The 19,277-nt window shown below is 43.0% G+C and overlaps 1 protein-coding gene across 1 annotated transcript; it reads right to left on the bottom strand.

Moving 5' to 3' along the window:
- Nucleotides 1-10,608: 10,608 nt before the first annotated feature.
- On the bottom strand, nt 10,609-11,486 carry LOC120780432. The gene is made up of 4 exons (XM_040112708.1): nt 11,462-11,486; nt 11,204-11,401; nt 11,003-11,130; nt 10,609-10,938 (listed from the first exon to the last, which is right to left on the bottom strand). The coding sequence occupies exons 2-4, from the start codon at nt 11,287-11,289 to the stop codon at nt 10,841-10,843; spliced, it is 312 nt and encodes a 103-aa protein (XP_039968642.1). The 5' UTR covers nt 11,290-11,401; nt 11,462-11,486; the 3' UTR covers nt 10,609-10,840.
- Nucleotides 11,487-19,277: the final 7,791 nt, after the last annotated feature.

Here is a 19,277-nt window from a genome sequence, read left to right on the forward strand (position 1 = left end):
TATAGTCGGTATCACACTTATGAAAATCTTTTACTGAACACCTTAATTGACAAAGTTATTACAAAATATGCGAACTTTAAAAACTTTCCACTGCAACACAAAAAACGGAATAAACGCGACTGTTTACGATCACTTGCAAACTTCAACTTCCAAAGTAAGTTAAACAAGAGGTGGTCAGATGAAGCAAACATTATCGATAATTCAAGTTCGATTGCTATACTGAGTTTAGAGATAACCGTGGGTGGCGAATGTGCCCCAGTGGCGAATGCTCCCCCTTCTACCCTAATTCAAAAAAGTCGCCATGATAATATTACCCCAAAAGTGCTAATTGAGTTACCAATTATTGCTGTAGAGGTGCTTACTTTGCTCTTCAATGCAATTTATAGTTTCAGATACTGTCCAAATTCATGGAAAAAGTCGCAGATTATCTTAATAGATAAACCTGCGAAAGACTTAACACAGCCGTCTTCATACAGACCAATCAGACTTCTTCAGTATTACTATCAAAGATGTCTCCTTTCCTCCACGAAAATAATACAATATCAACGCATCAATTCGGATTTCATGCGAAACATGGCACAATAGACAAGTAAATAGAATTACTAACGAAATAAGAAAAGCCTTTGAGCACATAGAGTACTGTTCAGCATTATTTCTAGACGTGGCTCAGGCCTTTGATAAGGTGTGGCATGAAGGCTTTATACATATGTATATCAGATTAAAAACATTCTAGCTTTAGAATTGTATATAAGATTAAAAACATTCTACCTTTAGAATTGTATAAAACATTGGAGTTTTATTTAAATCATAGGCAATTTATGGTGAAAGTAGGAGATTCATATCTGATGAAAGACTGATAAGGGCTGGTGTACCATAGGGCAGTATTTTAGGCCCAACTCTATACATCATATATACAGCAGATCTTCCAACAGCTAACAATGTATTAACATCAACATTTGCGGACGACACAGCTATAGTGAGCCGTAACAATTGCTACATTTTGGCATAAAGAATATTAGCGGAGCATTTAAGTTATGTCGAAGAATGGCTAGCGAATTGGCGTATAAATGTTGTGATGTGTGGGGTACGACCTGTGCAACCAACATTCATTAAATTCAAAGGTTCCAATCTAAAATTCTTAGAACAATTATGGGTACATCGTGGTACATAAGATAAGATTAATAAGTGAGGAATGCACCGCGACCTTAGGTCTATTGTGCCCTCTCCTAAATCACAAGGACTCACTTAGCCCCAGCACATTGATAAAGTCCAATATTCTGCCGGGTACTAGTGAGGCGATGCGATGGATCCAAGAGCCTTAGTCCTGCGTCTACAGACTGCTGTGCAGTCGATTAGCAGGTGTTCTGGTTGTACCCCCCAATTGGCATGTCGCATACCATGCACTCGTTGCCAATGCCTTCCTCTGCCTACTCCTTCTTCCTTGCGGAGCAACTCCGTTAAGGTATAGGGACCCACCCCAGTGAAGGGGTCGGGTCCTACCATGTTGGTGGAGGTTGCGGAGTGGGCGAGCTCGTCAGCTGGTTCGTTACCGGCTATACCTTTGTGACCAGGCACTCAGATTTGGTGCACCTGGTTACGTTCCGCTAGACTGTTCAGCCGTTCTCTACACTCCTGCACTAGTAGCGATTTGATCTCGTAGAATGAGATCGCTTTTAGTGCCGCTTGACTATCGCTAAATATGGTTATCCGCTCATTGCGATAGTTGCGATGGAGGTTTATCTCTATGGGCCGACTTATGGCAGAGACTTCTGCCTGGAGAATGCTCGTAAAACTTCCCATAGGTATAGGGAGCTTGGTGTGCGGATCCGCGATCCCTGCACCGATTCCCTCCGACGTTTTCGATCCGTCAGTGTACCACCTCAACTTACTATTCCTCAGCATCAGCTCGAGAGTGGAGTCGGTCCACTCATCCTTGCTTCCAAGGGTAAATCTTAAACTTCTTCGTGAAGTTAACTGTTTTGGTAATGCTGTCCCTCAGGAGAAGGGCCAATGCTATATTGCCACTTATCTCTTTCATCCTCTCGGACGAGATTAACTTAACTTTGCCACACCTCTCTGCCGTTATTTGCGGAAGTGTATGCTTGGCTATATGACCGATCACTAAATAAAGCGCTGTGAGTTCAAGCAAGACTTCAAGTGCTGCCGTCGGACAAGTGCGCATTGCCCCCGACATGGAGACACAAGCTAGTCGTTGCAACTTCGATAGTTGGAGCCCTACCGAAATCAGCGACGCTATTTAGGCCCAGGCCAACGCCCCGTACGTGATTAATGGTCGCACAATAATGGTGTACAACCACCTATCGATCATTACAGCCCCTGGATTTTCCTGCCAGCCGATTGCACACCATTAATACTTTTGCCGCTTTGACCAAGGTCAGGTTAACATTCTGCTTCCACCGCAAAGTAGAATCCAGCGTGAGACCAAGATATTTGATCTTGTTGGTCATCTCTATCTCTCTAACCCCAAGTGTAAGGTTCCTGAAACCGTGTAAGGACCTACGTCTCGTGAACGGGACTACGGTCGTCTTGGAGGGGTTGATATTCAATTCAACCCAACTACACCACCCTTTTGCCAGGTTTAAACCTCTTAGTATTAGGTCGCAGAGAGTGTCTTCAAGTTCGCCTCTGGCTATAATTACAATGTCGTCTGCATACCCCTGGCAGCGGATCCCATTGTCCGTTAGCAGTGCTAACAGGTCGTTCACTCCATAGCAGGGATGACAGCACACACTGTGACACGGGTTGTCAAATGAACCTTCGATATCCAAGAAGGCGCAATGCATCACTTCCTCTCTCTCCAGAGAACTTTCTATCTCGGAAGTTAACTGGCATAGAGCAGTACTGGTAGATCTGCCCGCTCTGTATGCATGCTGAGTAGCATGCAAGGGTGCACTCTTCAGCGCCTTCGACCTTATTTTTTATAGGAGGCCATTGCCCACTTGATCGAATCCGCAGTATATAATTGCTTAGCGATCATCCAATCCAAGCGGGATGGCTTGTGTTCGATCACGGGTAGACACTGGTCTTCACGAATTGTTTCAGGGAAGTGCGCCCGCAGAAGCTCCGTAGCTCTGTCTTCTGCGCTGGTCGCAAAAGTCCTCTCACTTCTTTTGATTGCTAGTACTGTGTCAGTCTTGCCTCTGGTCAGTGCCTTATGCAGACGACCTGCTTCTGGTGTGGAGGTGACATTTTCACAGAATCTCCTGAAGCTTGCCTGCTTTGCACAACTAATCTCCTTATTACATAAGGTGAGGTTGCTCCTATATTCCTCCCAGACCCCCGTACGTTTCACTTTATTAAATAGCCTCCGTACTTTTTTTCCTGAGATCTGCGAGTTTCCTTGACCACCAGGGACAGTTGGGTTTGTCTGTGGTCACTTTTAGGGGGCAACTGCCATGATACGCGTTTATAATTGACCCATTTAGCGTAGATAACCTGATATCCATTCCTGGGCGTGTAACGCTATTGTAATTCTGCCCCTCTCTGCTCAATTTCTCACTTAGCATCTCCCTGAAGGTATCCCAGTTTGCCCTCCGAGGGTTGCGTCTAGGGGGGAGTTGTCTGACCTTTACTTTTAGCGCGAACCTTATGATTCTGTAATCTGACAAGGAGGGCTCCGTTAAAAACCTCCATTGTGAGACCAATCCGTTCGCAGGCTCGTTGCTAAAGGTGATGTCAAGTATCTCCCTCCTGCTTATTGTGATGAAGGTAGGTTCACACCCCATATTCTCTATAGCTAAGTTCCTGCTTAGTATATACTCTAAAAGAGACTCACCACGTGCGTGGCAGTCCGTACTACCTCATTCCATGTGATGGGCGTTTGCATCACAACCACTGATTAGGGGCAGCACATCACCAGTCCATCCACCGCATCTGGGGGTGCTGTGGATGCGTCCCCTGGAAAATAGGCTGATGCTAGGACGAAGCCTGTGCCTCCAAAGACTCTGGCTTGCACCGCCACCAGATTCTGCGTCAGTAACTCTGAAATGCAGAAAAAGTCAGTATTATTCCTGACTACTACACAAGTTCTAGGTCTCTCGCTAGGGAGATCTTTTATTACCTTGTTGAACTCCGTCTTGAGGCCTTTAACCTCTCCTCTGCAGACACAAGGCTCTTGTATCAGCAGAATGCCCAGTTTTTCCGTTGTGAACCTGCTCGTTATGACAGCCGAAGCTGCCGCCGCGTGATGCAGGTTCACCTGGGCAACGCCAGCAGCTGTACACTCTTATAAAAGCTTGTACCTGCTCTATTAAGTTTTGCAGCCCGAATTATTTTCTCCAGCAGCAGGTTGAAGAAGTCGCACGATAGGGAGTCGCCTTGTCTGAAACCTCGTTTGGTATTGAACGGCTCGGAGAGGTTTTTCCCGATCCTGGCGGACCTTTTCGTGTTGCTCAACGTCAGTTTACGCAGCCGTATTAGTTTTGCGGGGATACCAAATCCAGACATCGCGGCATAAAGGCAGCTCACTTAAATTCCCATCGGTAGGCACGCTTTCGTCCGACCATAGTTTACAAAGAAGCTGATGCGTCTCGCTTCCCTCTTCAACTCTCGGTATCTATCCCATCACGCACGTGTTGTGGTCGATCGTAACATTGCGAGGTAGGCAGTCTGTTTTCTCTCCGTTGCGAGACGGCACTACTCGTCGTACCAGCTGTTCTTTTGCACTTTCCGAAAACCAATGGTTTCGCTTGTAGCTGTACGTAAGGAGTTTGAAATGCTGTCCCACAGTATCCTAATACGGAGTTATTGACGAGTGCTCTCAGAGAGCAGGAGTGCAAGCCTAGTAGAAAATCGTTCAGTTGTCTATTGTGATGGCAACTGCTCGACGTCGAACCTGCCTTGTGTTTGTTGACGAGCGTTTTTTGCTGCACAGAAGGTAGTGCGAATCTTGGCTGCAACAAGGTAGTGGTCCTAGTCGATGTTAGGGCTTCGGAGCGTACGCACGTCTAGAACACTAGAGACGTGTCTTCCGTCTATCACAACATGATCGATCTGGTTGGTGGCTTTTCGATCCGGAGACAGCCAGGTAGCTTGATGTATTTTCTTGTGCTGGAATCCAGTACTACAGATAACCATATTTCGGGCCCCGGCGAAGTCGATCAGCCTCAACCCATTTGGGGATGTTTCGTCGTAGAGGCTGAATTTACCGACCGTAGTGCCAAAGGTACATTCTTTGCCCGCCTTGGCGTTGAAATCGCCAATCACGATTTTGACATCGTGGCGGCTCTCAAAAGTGCGCTCGAAGCGCTCATAGAAGGCATCTTTGGTCACATCGTTCTTCTCTTCCGTAGGCGCGTGGACGCAAATCAGCGATATGTTGAAGAACCTCGCTTTGATGCGGATTGTGACTAGACGATCATTCACCGGAGTGAATGACAGTACTTGGCGACGGAGTCTCTTTCCCACCACGAATCCCACATCAAACTTGCGCTCCTTTATATGGCCACTGTAGTAAATGCCACAAGGACCTACTCGTCTCTGTCCTTGTCCCGTCCATCGCATTTCGTGGACGACGGTGATGTCAACCTTTATTTTCACGAGGGCATCAACTAGCTGGGCAGCAGCAACTTCCCAATTAAGGGATCGGTGCATGCCCTCAATTCGTAGTTCTTATTTCGTTTGCCATCAAAAGGGGGTTCTCTCATCCGAGGCTGATTGTTAATTTTCATTGGTTAGATTTTTACGTGGCGGATCCCAAACCCAGCGCACAACCCTATGTAGGGGATGTTTCGCCTTCTCACATTAGCTCGCCTTCGAACGGATGTTCTTAGGCTACCCAGAGGATACTTGGTCAAAGACCGGAAGTCGTGAGCTGCTTGAGCCATATGTAAAATAATCGTTTCTGGCCACTCCCAAGTGAAATCCATTTTTTTATTTCACCATTTTTCTCAACCTTACTGCTGACTACGCGCCAGGCCGGGATACAGAGGCCCAGGTTCTGATTCTTGACCGGTCCTAGAGCAAACTTATACGGCTTGTCTGCGCACCGGGGATGGAACATCGTTATGCTGTGTATGATCGGTAAGTCCTCCGCCCCTCTTGCGCAGAGGACGGGACCCTTCCATTCTTCCAACTTTGGCGCGAACTGCCGCAGCCAGTTGGCGGACGCCTCGTCCTTGCAACCTACCTGCAACATGCCTCCTTTGAAATCCATCCGAAAGAAGGGTGCCGCGTATTCACCCCTCTGAATACCTCTTCCATGAGGAGGTCCTGGAGAACGGTAAGCTCCAGTAAGCAGTACAGCCATGCGGATGCCTTTTACAGCATTCGCATATCTGCGCCGCCCATCCTCCACCCGGGGAGCAACTGGTGCAGAGGTTTGACCTCCGGCTGTCTTCGCTCTATTGCCCTTCAGCCTTTTAAAGCTGGTGGGCTCCTGCGGCGTGATTTGCCCGCTCTTCCGCTTCGCGGTTTGTGCACCCTGCACCAAGGCAAGGCGCCTACCATTCGCAGAGACGTAATGAAAATATCCATAAAGACCTTGATATTCCTATGGTAAAGAAAGAAGTAGAAGACAGCAGACTTAAATATATATCTAAATTCCGAGATTATCCAAATCCTTGGGCTAATGCTTTGGTACATTCTTGCGAACAACCACGCCTTAAAAGAAGAGATATGCCTGCGTACTAAAGAGCAAAGTGTCACCAAAACAGCTCAATCCCTTGCTTAAGACTGTCTAGTTTTTGAATAGATTTAAGATTTTATAACTTATTGTTAGGTTTTAAAAAAAAGCAGATCCAATAAAAATAATTTTGAAAAAAAAAAAACTATATTATATTTGTTTAATTCAATACTTCCCATATTCGTGTATTATTTATAAGTTGTAAAAATTTTACATGTCAGATGTGTAAAGTTCTGACATTTAAATTCACCACGAAAATTTCAAAATTTTACTTTCATCTGTCAGAAGTTTTTTTTTTCATGGCACACATGAGAATTTAATTAAAAAATTGCAATTCCTTTATTATTTTAAATTAAATAAATGTATGAAACAGTCTTGTAAAGTGTTAGTGAATAAAAAAGTAAACAATATATATGGAATTAATTATATATGAATAAATTACACACTTTAAGTTGTCGAGTTTATACGTTTTTATATTTTTGTTCTGACAATCACGTTTATCCAACTATACGCATTTTATTCGCGAAATCATGGGAAATTCTAAGGCCTAAATTTCAAAAACAGTATTTAAGCAAGAAAAAAACTATTGTGAAGAATTCAGCAGATATTTTAAAGTGCTGCAGTTTTTAAAAAACAAAAATTGCTTAATTTTTTAATTCTTTTTAATACTTTTTTCTGTGTATAACCAATTTAATACAAAATATATTTTCAAATTGATCAGGCAATCCCATTTCGAAATATTTAATTGTTTTCTAATCCTGGATCGCAGAATAATTAATTGAACGTGTAGCTGTCACCATAGCATTTGATAGCGGCTGTCACACGCTCAATATATATTGTGATATTTGGAATGTGATCCATTTTGGTGATTGATGGATTGCCAGTGAATGTTACACTTTCAATTATTAACAAATTTGTTTTTGATTTCGGGGGTAAAATGGGTATGCACGGATAGGGGAGATCCTCCAGATCAAGAATATATAAAATGCATGTTTCTCCGATTTATAATACATTTTACACTTATCTTTTTAACTTTTATATCCACTAACACTTCACTTATTCGTTTCTAATCATTTATTTTACAATAAATAGTGCAGAAATAACCTTAATTCCTTATCAAATTTTAGTTAAAATACATTTATTCATAAAATAAGAAAATGGTTGTAAACAAGCAACAAATTAGTGTTCCCATATGTTGTAATGGAATAAAAATAAGAAAAAAGAAAGTGTATGACGTCATAACTAAATTCAATATCGTGTGATGAGTAATGTAAAACCTTTCAGAATTGTCATTATCTTGATAAATCCCGGTGTTGGATCGGCCAGGGCTATTTTTTTTTTTTTTTGAAACGCGGCCGAAGGCCGCCAACGCAAAAAGGAATTCAACGGAAACGAACTGAGCAAGCCCAGGTGTTGGTCCGACCGAGGGTTAGTTTTTTGTAGGGAGTTCAACGCAAAAGAACTGAGCACACCCAGGTGTTGGTCCGACCGAGGTTTATTTTTTTGAAGCGCGGCCGAAGGCGCTCAACGCAAAAAGGAGTTCAACGCAAAAAGGAGTTCAACGCAAAAGAACTGAGCACGCCCAGGTGCTGGTCCGACCGAGGGTTATTTTTTTGAAGCGCCAATGCAGAAAGAAATTATATGCGTAAAACTAATGTGTTACATATTTCCTGTCATCGGGGTATTATTTGTTTTCTTTATTTCTTTTGGTTCTTCTGTAAAATATGAACGTAAAGTAGCATTGATTATTAGTTAGAATGCAACCCTTTTCTTATTGTGTGAACAAAAATAATTGAACAAAAGTTAAATGTTGAATAAAAGTTATTTTTGCATTATCTAATATAAAATAAATGGTTAGAAACGAATTAGTGAAGTGTTGGTGGATATAAAAATTAAATATATAACTATAAAATTCATTATAAATGGGAGAAACACGCATTTAAAATAGTTGAATTTTTGAACTTTGAATGCAAATATCTCCAAAACCATAAGTCAGCGGTAATTATATGTATGTATTTACTTAATCTGGAGGACCTCCTCTATCCATATTTTGTAATAAAAACTTAATAAAATATTATAATTTTGCACGATATTTACGCTATATATGGCACCACTGTTCGAAATTCATTTCGGCACTAGTCATACAAGCAGTGATCGGTTTCGAAATATCGTTAAAGTACGTTTACATATGAAATTAATCTCGTTATAAGCTTGTTCAATAATCTACCCATTTACATAGGCAAGTGAGATTATCAACTGTCAAATTTGTTGTATTTGTAATCTTCTTGGTGAATTGTAAAGTTTCGTGAATCAATATTTTTACTCGTGAACTAAGAAAGAAAATATAATAAAAATTAAAGATATGGAAGCAAAACAAAAGAACGCGATTGTATACTTGATTACAGAAATACGAAAAAGACGAAAACTTAAATTGGAAAAAATATTAACTGAGATAAAAATGCAAAATTCCTTATTGCTTTTTGTAATAAATAACAATAGGCCAAAACGTTTGTGGAAACACGTAAGCAATTACATCATTTTATAAAATTCCCACTTGACGTTGTATTGTAGGAAAGGCACGGTAATTTTTGGGAGCTCGACATTGCTTTCAATAGTGAGCAATTCTTCAAGGAGAGCTTCAGAATGAGTCGGGAATCATTCAAAATTTTATGTAATGAGCTAACAAACATTGGCAAACGTGATACTACATACAGGTAATGTATTCCATTAGAAAAAAGAATAGCTATCGCTTTGTATGCCCTTGGTTCTTCTGCTGAGTACAAAACAGTTGGAAGACTATTCGGGGTTTCCAAAGCGTCTGTATGTTTTAACCTTAAAGACTTTTGGAGAGCGGTGTGGGACATACTAAAACTAAATATTTAGCCAGCTCATTTCTTACGCAAGAAAAAATTACGGAGTGCATTAAAGGATTTAGAAAAATTGCATTTCCCCCACGTCTGGGCGCAGTAGGTAAGTTTATGAATTTGAAATATTTTACCCATAACATGCAAATAAAATTTATTTCAGATGAATTTCATATTGAGATTAGGCCCTCCGCATCTGATGCTGTTGACTATTTCAACTAAAAAGGTTGGTACTCAATGGTTTTACTAGCCCTCGTAGACTACAGGTAAGTTAACAACATACATGTTTTGGAAAATACTTAAAACATTTTTTTTAGATATAGGTTTATTTATGTACATTAATGTGGAGCACCTGGTCGTTGTAATGATTCCCAAATATTTGAAAAATCCGACTTGAAAAGAATTTTGCAAAACCCTCTGCTTAAAGAGAATGCGAAAAAACTTTGTGACATTAATGTCCCAATTGTAGTTCTAGGAGACTCGGCGTTTCGCTTTACTCCGTTTCTAATGAAGCCCTATAATATAACCAAGCCGCTGAGGATCACGAGAATATTTTCAATTACCACTTATCTAAATCTCGAAGGGTTTTGGAGAACGCTTTTGGCCACCTGAAGGCAAGGTATAGAAGGATAGGGAAAGGAATTGAGAACGATATTAAAAACGCTATATTAATAAAAAAATTGTTCTTGCGTCTTGCACAATTTTGTAAATGAAATGAATGATAGCATAAATACGAAATGGTTGCAAATGCAAACAAATTTCGAAAGCGCACACCCACGAGAGCAACCTGATCCATTATTCATTTTTGGAACCGACGACCCTAATGCAGAGAACATCAGAAAATCTATAGCTCTATTTCTATGTAAGTTTAAGTGTTTTATTTTATCAGTTCATTTTTTCATTTACAGTCAATTCATTTTTCATATTAATATATCACAATATAACAATATTAATTCATTAACAAAAGAAAATAATTCATAAGAAAAACAAAATAATTAATAAAAACTTAAAATTTATATACATACATAACAATATAAAATAAAAAAAGAAAATCATATACATATACATATACATATATAAAATAAAAAAAATCTTCTCCGGGACTAGATATATGCTTCGTGGTGTCAAACGTAATTCTCACGTTTTCAAGGATATGTTGTTATATGCTTCTAAGAATTTTTCGAGGATGGCATTTCTTTCTCTTTCAATTTCAGGGGCCTCCTTGCCATCCTCTTTAATTGCTTCAATTTCAACCTTAATTTTTCTATTTGAAGCCCGGAATTCCTCCAAAAATTCATTTTGAATATTATTTGAAGTATGTTTTTTTCTTTTTCTAGAAAGGTTCCTCGTCTACAAACGGCAATTCTTCCTGGGAATCCAGCGTAATGGAAGAGCTGTTAAGGGGTGATGCACAGTCTACAACTTCGTGAACTGTAATAAATTAGTTTATAAAAATAAATATAAACTTTTCAAATTTCTGTTTTGTTTTACTAACCTGTGCTCTCCTCCACCAATGTTTCCAAATTGAAACTTTTATAGCTCCCTAGGATACTATTTATTTTAGGGTAGAATTCCCATGTCGAAGGGCTGCCGCCAGAGGGACCAATAGATTTCCTCTCATCTCTGTAAATTTTTTTTTGTAATTTTTTGAAAACTTTTATATGAATAAATGCACATGCATATTAAATAAACTTACCTGTATTTATTTGACAAATTATGTATTTTCACACGAATTTCATTAGCGGAATATACATGCCACTTTGTGGCCATTTCTACAGACATATCCTTAAAAACGTGAGAATTACGTTTTACACCACGAAGCTGTGGCAATTTTTCCTCCCACAAGCATAAAAGAAGTTCAACTTTGTCTTTGTTCCACCTTGATCTCTTTTTCCTGAAAAATTAACAAATTTACATATATTTTAAATAATAATTTTATTAAAAATAAGTTTACTAATCTCTTTCCCTCGCTGTCGGCCATTTTTTTTTACTTTGTCATTTGACATTTCTACTCTTTTTCGCAAAAATTATCGATAAAATTAGGAATAACACCGCTAATCTAGTTGTGTAATCTGAGATTAATTTTTAATCTCGGATTAACTAGAGAGGAATTTTGTATGGTAAATCTCGTTTCTTAATTACGGATTATCGAGTTAATCTCGTTAATGGAGATAATCTCGTTATATGTAAACATACTATTATTCGAGACTAAACGAGAATTGATAAAAATAATAGATACATAATAGAGAAATAATAATAATTGGAAAAATAAAAAGAAATTAAAACATCGATACTCGTATTCTCAATATACGAGTCTGAAAAGGAATTGGTTAAAACGAGACATTCATAATAGGAAAATTTATAATTAATTATTACTGCAGAAAGAAGAAGACGTTGGACACAGAAGAAGTATGAACACCGGGGTTTTGGACCGACCAGGGTTATTTTTTTTCCGGTAAAGGTTCAGGAGAGCGGCTTTTCCGAAAACGTGCACCAATTTTCACTGGAAAAGTCTTGAAATACTCGATTTTAATTCTATTTTACGAATATGTGTGGCGCGTGCCTTTAAACAATATTTTCTTTGTTTTAATAAAAAAGCATCGTATTTCCCGAAATTAAAAGTTCACTTTTACACTTAACACGTCTTTAGATGTTAAAAATATATTTTCTATCAATTATATATGTAATACTGTTGATTCATGCACTGATCGTTTTCGAAATATCGATATTCTCGATATTCGAGACTGAACGAGAATTCATAAAAATGAAAAATACATAATAGCAAAATTTATAATTCATTATTATTGCAGAAAGAACGCAACGCAAGAACGCTCGAAAAAAAGGTAAAGGTTCAGGAGAGCGGCTTTTCCGAAAACGTGCACCAATTTTCACGGGAAATGTCTTAAAATTCGTGTTTTTAATTCCAATTTACGAATATATATGGCGCGTTACCTATTTTTTATGTTTTTTGTAATAAAAACAATAAGAAATATTATGATTTTGCACGATATTTCGAGCGCTCGAAAAAAATTAACCCTTGTCGGTCCAACACCCCGTCGTTCATAATTCTTCTGTGTCCAACTTCTTCTTCTTTCTGCAATAATAATGAATTATAAATTTTTCTATTATGTATTTTTCATTTTTATCAATTCTCCTTCAGTCTCGAATATCGAGAATATCGATAATTCGAAAACGATCAGTGCATGAATCAACAGTACCCATTCGAATTTACAACAGTGATGCATAATTTCGAACATATTCCCATTTTCGTTGAAGTGAAGTGATTGTAGATAGATAGATAGATAGACCTCTGCGAATGGTAGGTACCTTGTCGCGGTGCAGGGGCTTAAACTGCAACACAGTACGGCATCTCCCAACCATCAGGGGTGATGCTACATAGCATCTCTCCTGAGGGCTTGCAGAGGCTGCATGTGTGCGGCGACCAAGAGCTACCACCTCCTAATCCAGGGTGTTATGCGACTCCCGTGCCCATTGGATGATTTGCAGATTTTGCACAAGTACCGCAATCAAGAGTGGCCCGGGGGCTAGACAAAAGTTCAGCTTCCTGGATGCTCTGTCGCCGGAAGAACGAGCACTCTTTGAGGAGCACGCGCGCGATGACGACGACAAGCCCTCTTGCAGCGGCACTCAGCGTAGTGCGTCCATCGCGACCACTGCGAACAGCGCGAACGCCGCCCTCACAACCCCGTTGAGCAGGATCGACTGCGGAGAGGAGGGCGGTTTCACAAAAGTGGATTCGAGGGCGAGCGTAAAAGGAGACGGCAACGAGGGAACATCTCATGTACCCCGGAACCAGGACGCCCAGGAGGTCACGACGACCCACGAAGAGCGTGAATGAGTGGGGCCACTCTCAAGTGGTACCTCAGATTCCCTCAGGACGGCATGATACCGGAGACAGCTGAAAAGCGGGCTCTGAGTAGGAGCAGGGGGAGCAACCCCTCTCCTAAAAATGCACAACGCGCAGGTGCCAACGGTTCGTCTGCAACAAAACGCAGGAATCAGAGGCGGCACCGAGCTAAAGCAGCCTTGTCGGAGGGACGAAGCGAAGTTAGGCCGGCACCCCAAGAGGCGCCAAATCGAACGGAAAAGAGGAAAAGCTGCCAAATAACTCCTCAGGAGCCACCCAGGTCCAAGAGAATCCGAGAGGACAAACCACAAGAGGCCAGGGGAAAAAGCTCCAACCCCAACCAGCAGCCGACGAGAGCCGTAAGCCGGAAGTACTCGGAGGCCGTGAGGAGCATCCGGATGGCAGTGTTGCTGTGTGTTAAGAGAGGCGAGGATATACAACAACTGCACAGTATGGCGGTATTCTTCGACAGAAGTGCGGACGAAAATTATGACTTCGCGCTTGGTTTAGTGAAAAACAAAACGTGGGCTTAAGAACCACGGCGTGGAAGGTCGTATCGAGCAGTGCTGTGGTTTCAGGGTGGAACCTCAACATAACAGTAGATGATGAATCCTGTAAATACATCAGACAGAAGGGATTCAAGCTGAACTTCCGCTTCGGCAGGGTAGTAATGAGGCCATGGAGGCCCAGAGCAACGTCAACGACGGACAAAGAACCTGCGACGGGGATGACCGCAGCTCCGGCTCCATCCGTAGCCAGCTCAGCAGTGCAGGAGACGACTGCCGCTGTAGTTGCGGGAGAGCGGCACGAGTTCCCCAACGACCCCATCCTGGCCGAGAAGGCTGTGACCACCGCCGTGGATGAAAGCAGGAGCAACGAGCTCCCCAAAGAGCGAGAAGGCATGCTGCCATCCACCCAAGAGCTCCTGGAAGGGCTGGATATGCAGGTTGGTGAAGAGATCGGGGACGAGGACCTGTCTCTCATCGAACCCATATTATAAGCTATAGCGCCGGCATAGAAGTTGCTCAGGTGAACCTACATCACGCATCGGCAGCCTCGGCTGTCATCGTGAAAAGGTTCGTTTCGGATAACCTGAGCATCCTCTTAATCCAAGAGCCTTGGGTGGTTAGAGGAGAGGTAAGAGGCCTCAACACGAAAGGAAGCAAGGTAATCTGGGATCTCTCTAGCCAGAGACCCCGCTCTTGTGTAGTCGTTAGAGCCGATATAGACTTTTTCTGTATTTCAGAGTTTCTAACGCAAGATCTGGTGGCGGTACAGGTGAAGGACAAGGAGGGTTCGGACTTCGTCCTCTCATCCGCCTACTTCCTGGGGGAGACGGCCATAGCATCCCGCCCATCGATACTCAATCTGGTGGAGTATTGCAGGATCAACAAACTTCCAATGACCCTGGGATGCGATGCCACGGAATGGGGTAGCACGGACTGCAACGTGAGGGGTGAGTCACTTCTAGAATTTATAATCAGTAATAATATGATCATAGAGAATGTGGGCTGTGAGCTCACTTTTGTAACTAGTGTTCGCAGGGAGGTCCTGGATATTACCCTGAGCAATGACGACATGATCGGGCTGATCTCGCAGTGGCGGGTGTCAAAAGAGCCCCCATTGTCAGATCACAGGATCATTCGTTTTGCTCTGAGGGTAGAAGTCGAGGACAAACCTCCGACACGCTACCCTAGAAATACGAACTAGGGTATTTTCAAAGAAACCCTAAGCAAAAACATAAGCAGAGTGAGGCAGGCAGATGGTAGATCCACCACAGTTGGACTGGAGAGCACACTGAGTGCAATAAACCAGTCTATTATGGACGCCTATCATTGTGCCTGTCCACCGAAAGCGACCACCAGTAAACAAACCTGCCCCTGGTGGTCTAGTAAACTCTCAGCTCTTAGACATAAGGTGCGAAGGCTGTTTAATAAAGCCAAGCGCACAGGCAGTTGGGAAGAGTACAAACGGCACCTAACAATCTACAATAAGGAGATCAGGCTTGCCAAGACAAACAGTTTCAGAAAATTCTCTGACAGCGTCTCCTCGACCCCGGAGGCAGCTCGGCTGCATAAGGCGTTGTCGAGAGGTAAGACGGACACAGTATTATCCCTAAAACGACAGGACGGGACCTATACGACTAGCGCGGAGGAGAGGGCAGAAACACTCCTACAGGCGCACTTCCCGGAGACAGTTCTAGCTGACCTAACTCCAGCATCGGACAAACGTTGGCCGGACCGCTCAGACAAGCTGACTATGGATACTCTCCTGCAACACCTGCTAAGGCTGATGAGAGACAGCCTGGCGATGTCGTATATCCCTGAGCCATGGAGAATTGCAAAAGTAATCTGCATCCCCAAGGTAAGGAGGAGAGACTATTCGCTAGCCAAATAATTCTGGCCTATAAGTCTCACATCCTTCATGCTAAAAGGGATGGAGAAAGTAATAGATAACCACATTCGATCGGAAGCGCAGATCGCACCACTACATGCCAGGCAACATGCGTACAGAGCGGGTACATCCACAAACACTGCTCTGTACAAACTCACGTCTGAGCTGTAAGATTCGCTGGATAACGGCGAGGTTGCGATCTGCGACTTCCTAGACATTGAGGGTGCCTTTGATAATGCGTTTCACACTAGCGTGATCAAGGCACTTGAGAGAAGGAAAGTTACCACTCCAATATGCAGATGGATAAAAGCTCTTCTGCGTACTAGGGTAGCGGAAACAACGGTGGGGGAAAGCAAGATTCGTCTTGGCCCCACAAGGGGATGCCCACAGGGGGGAGTACTATCCCCTCTGGTACTCCTCGAGTTGCTCTCCAGCAATGGAATCCGCTGTTAAGTGTACGCGGATCGGCAGAAAACACTCTCTGCGACATTGTCCAAAGGGGCTTAAACCTGGCGAAAGGATGGTGCAAAACGGTAGGGCTAAACATCAACCCAGCAAAAACTACCGTAATCCCATTCACTAAGCGGAGATCTCTACAGGGCCTGAGGTCCCTAACAATAGGAGGCACAGAGGTGGAAATGTCGAAGGAGGTCAAATTCCTTGGCTTTACTTTAGACTCCTCACTACGGTGGAGTAGACATTTGGACTTAACGCTGTCCAAAGCAACTAGAGCACTTATGGTATGCAGACGCCTGGCCGGCAGATCATAGGGTTGCAAGCCAAGAATCATTAGATGCCTGTATACCATGTTAGTAACGCCCATTATCACCTATGGAGCGGTTGCATGAGCCACCAAAGCAGCTCAGTCTTCGGTGATCCGGAGACTGCCAAAGCTGCAAAGACTTGCCTGTGTCTGTTTTTTTTTTTTTTTTTTTTTTTGGTTTCGGAGGGGGGATCTTCAAAGATATCGTCATTTTTCCGGACGATATGCACGTTTCGTGGAGGATGGAGTCATGAGTAGAAGTTCACGCAAATGAAGAAAGTTCTCTGATCGCCATTCACTTGGGAGTGGCCAGAAACGATTCTTTTACACATGGCTCAAGCAGCTCACTACTTCCGGTCTTTGACCAAGTATCCTCTGGGTAGCCTAAGAACATCCGTTCGAAGGCGAGCTAATCGATACCATTCGATACCGTTCGATACCAAACGAGGAGAAAATAGTTCGAGCTGCAGAACTAAACAGAGAAGGTACCATCTTCTATAGGAGTGTACAGCCGCTGGCGTATGCCGACGATATTAATATCATCGGCCTCAACACCCGCGCCGTTAGTTCTGCTTCCTCCAGGCTGGACAAGGAAGCACAGAAAATGGGTCTGGCAGTGAACGAGGGCAAAACGAAATATCTCCTGTCATCAAACAAACAGTCGTCGCACTCGCGACTTGGCTCTCACGTCACTGTTGACAGTCATAACTTTGAAGTTGTAGATAATTTCGTCTATTTAGGAACCAGCATTAACACCACCAACAATGTCAGCCTGGAAATCCAACGCAGGATTGCTCTTGCCAACATGTGCTACTTCGGACTGAGTAGGCAATTGAAAAGTAAAGTCCTCTCCCGACGAACAAAAGCTAAACTCTATAAGTCGCTCATAATTCCCGTCCTGCTATATGGTGCAGAGGCTTGGGCGATGACACCAACCGATGAGTCGACGTTACGAGTTTTCGAGAGAAAAATTCTGCGAAAGATTTATGGTCCTTTGCGCATTGGCCACGGCGAATATCGCAGTCGATGGAACGATGAGCTGTACGAGATATACGACGACATTGACATAGTTCAGCGAATTAAAAGACAGCGGCTACGCTGGCTAGGTCATGTTGTCCGGATGGATGAAAACACTCCAGCTCTGAAAGTATTCGACGCTGTACCCGCCGGGGGAAGCAGAGGAAGAGGAAGACCTCCACGCCGTTGGAAGGACCAAGTGGAGAAGGACTTGGCTTCGCTTGGAATATCCAACTGGCGCCACGTAGCGAAAAGAAGAAACGACTGGCGCGCTGTTGTTAACTCGGCTATAATCGCGTAAACGGTGTATACGCCAATTAAGAAGAAGAAGATGCACGATTCGTATTGGCCGCACGCCCAAGCTGGACTTGCGACACAATACGCCTACGTACTAAACCCTGAACTCCGTCGTCTTTGCTTGTATTTGGCCCACGGAACGGCCGTTAAGCATTACATCGTGGGACCAAGCTTAGCCATTCGGCTCTTCATTCACACATTTTCGGTCTGATTCCGATTAATCCTTCTGTTTTCGCTGCGTTGCCACTCTTCCTTTCTTAACTCTTGCATAGCTATAGCTGCCCACGCTCTCATTCTGTCCCAGACCACCTTCGATGCGATCATGTAAGGCACTATGTTCTCCGGAGTAACGCGATCGTTTATCATATTCTCTATTTCTAGTCTTTCTTTTTCATATTTTGGGCAGGAAAAGAAGATATGTAATGCATTTTCATTGCTGTTGCTGCAGTAGGAGCAGTTTGTTCCATCGTCATGTCCGTATTTGTATAAATATTCTCTATAACATCCATGACCTGTTAAAAACTGCGTAAGGTAAAAATCAGTTTCCCCGTGTTTCCGTTCTATCCATGGTTGTATGCTTCTAATAAGCCTGTGCGTCCATCTCCCCGTAGTTGCTTCGTCCCATCGTTTCTGACATTCGGTTAGGCTCCTTTGTCTTTCCTGCTTCCTCTCTTCATTTGTTAAGCGAGCGCCAGTGCTTTTCGTTTTGTCGAATACTCGCTTCATTTCCATGGGCATTATGTCTGGTGGCATGAGGCCTGATATAACTCCAGCCGCCTGATGTGATACAGTGCGGAAGGCACATGCAACTCTGATTGCATTCAGTCGTACTATTGATTTCGCCTTTTCTGCGTATGTTTTCTGCTGCAGCGCTATCCCCCATATTCGTGCAGCATACATAAGTATTGACTGACTCACTTTGGCCAAGAGGACTCGTCTATTCTGACTTGGTCCACCAATGTTGGCCATTATCCTCGTTAGCGCCGCCGTCACCCTAGATGCTTTTTCACAGGCTTTGTCTATATGCGTCTTGTAACTTAACCTCGAGTCTATCATCACTCCTAGATATCAAAGAGATTGCTGTGTGGTAATGGTATATCCGTCAATATTGAGTGAAGCAACCTCTAATTTCTTCCTGCTTGTGATTAGTACTGCTTCCGTCTTTTGGCCAGCTAGTTGGAGCTTTGTTACCCTAAGCCATTCTTTGATTTTTTCCGCTGCATGATTGCAGAAACGCTCTATTTCGTGAATTTCTTTTGCTACCACAGTCACCGCGATGTCATCCGCGTATCCAATTATTTGCACCTGCTTGGGTAATGGGAGGCGCAGCACTCCATCATATAAGATATTCCACAGGAGTGGGCCTAGGACTGAGCCTTGTGGAACTCCTCCCGTCACCATATAGCGTTGTGGTCCTTCGTCTGTCTCGTA

The sequence above is a fragment of the Bactrocera tryoni genome, unplaced genomic scaffold (assembly GCF_016617805.1).
Source record: "Bactrocera tryoni isolate S06 unplaced genomic scaffold, CSIRO_BtryS06_freeze2 scaffold_25, whole genome shotgun sequence".
In the NCBI taxonomy this organism is placed as follows: domain Eukaryota; kingdom Metazoa; phylum Arthropoda; class Insecta; order Diptera; family Tephritidae; genus Bactrocera; species Bactrocera tryoni.

Excerpts from the sequence above, each read along its gene's own strand:
- LOC120780432 (XM_040112708.1), bottom strand. The coding sequence starts at position 11,289 with ATGTCTGTAGAAATGGCCACAAAGTGGCATGTATATTCCGCTAATGAA. Across the intron at positions 11,131-11,203 it reads AATTTGTCAAATAAATACAG|AGATGAGAGGAAATCTATTG; the intron begins GTAAGTTTATTT and ends AAAAATTTACAG. Across the intron at positions 10,939-11,002 it reads ATTGGTGGAGGAGAGCACAG|TTCACGAAGTTGTAGACTGT; the intron begins GTTAGTAAAACA and ends AATTTATTACAG.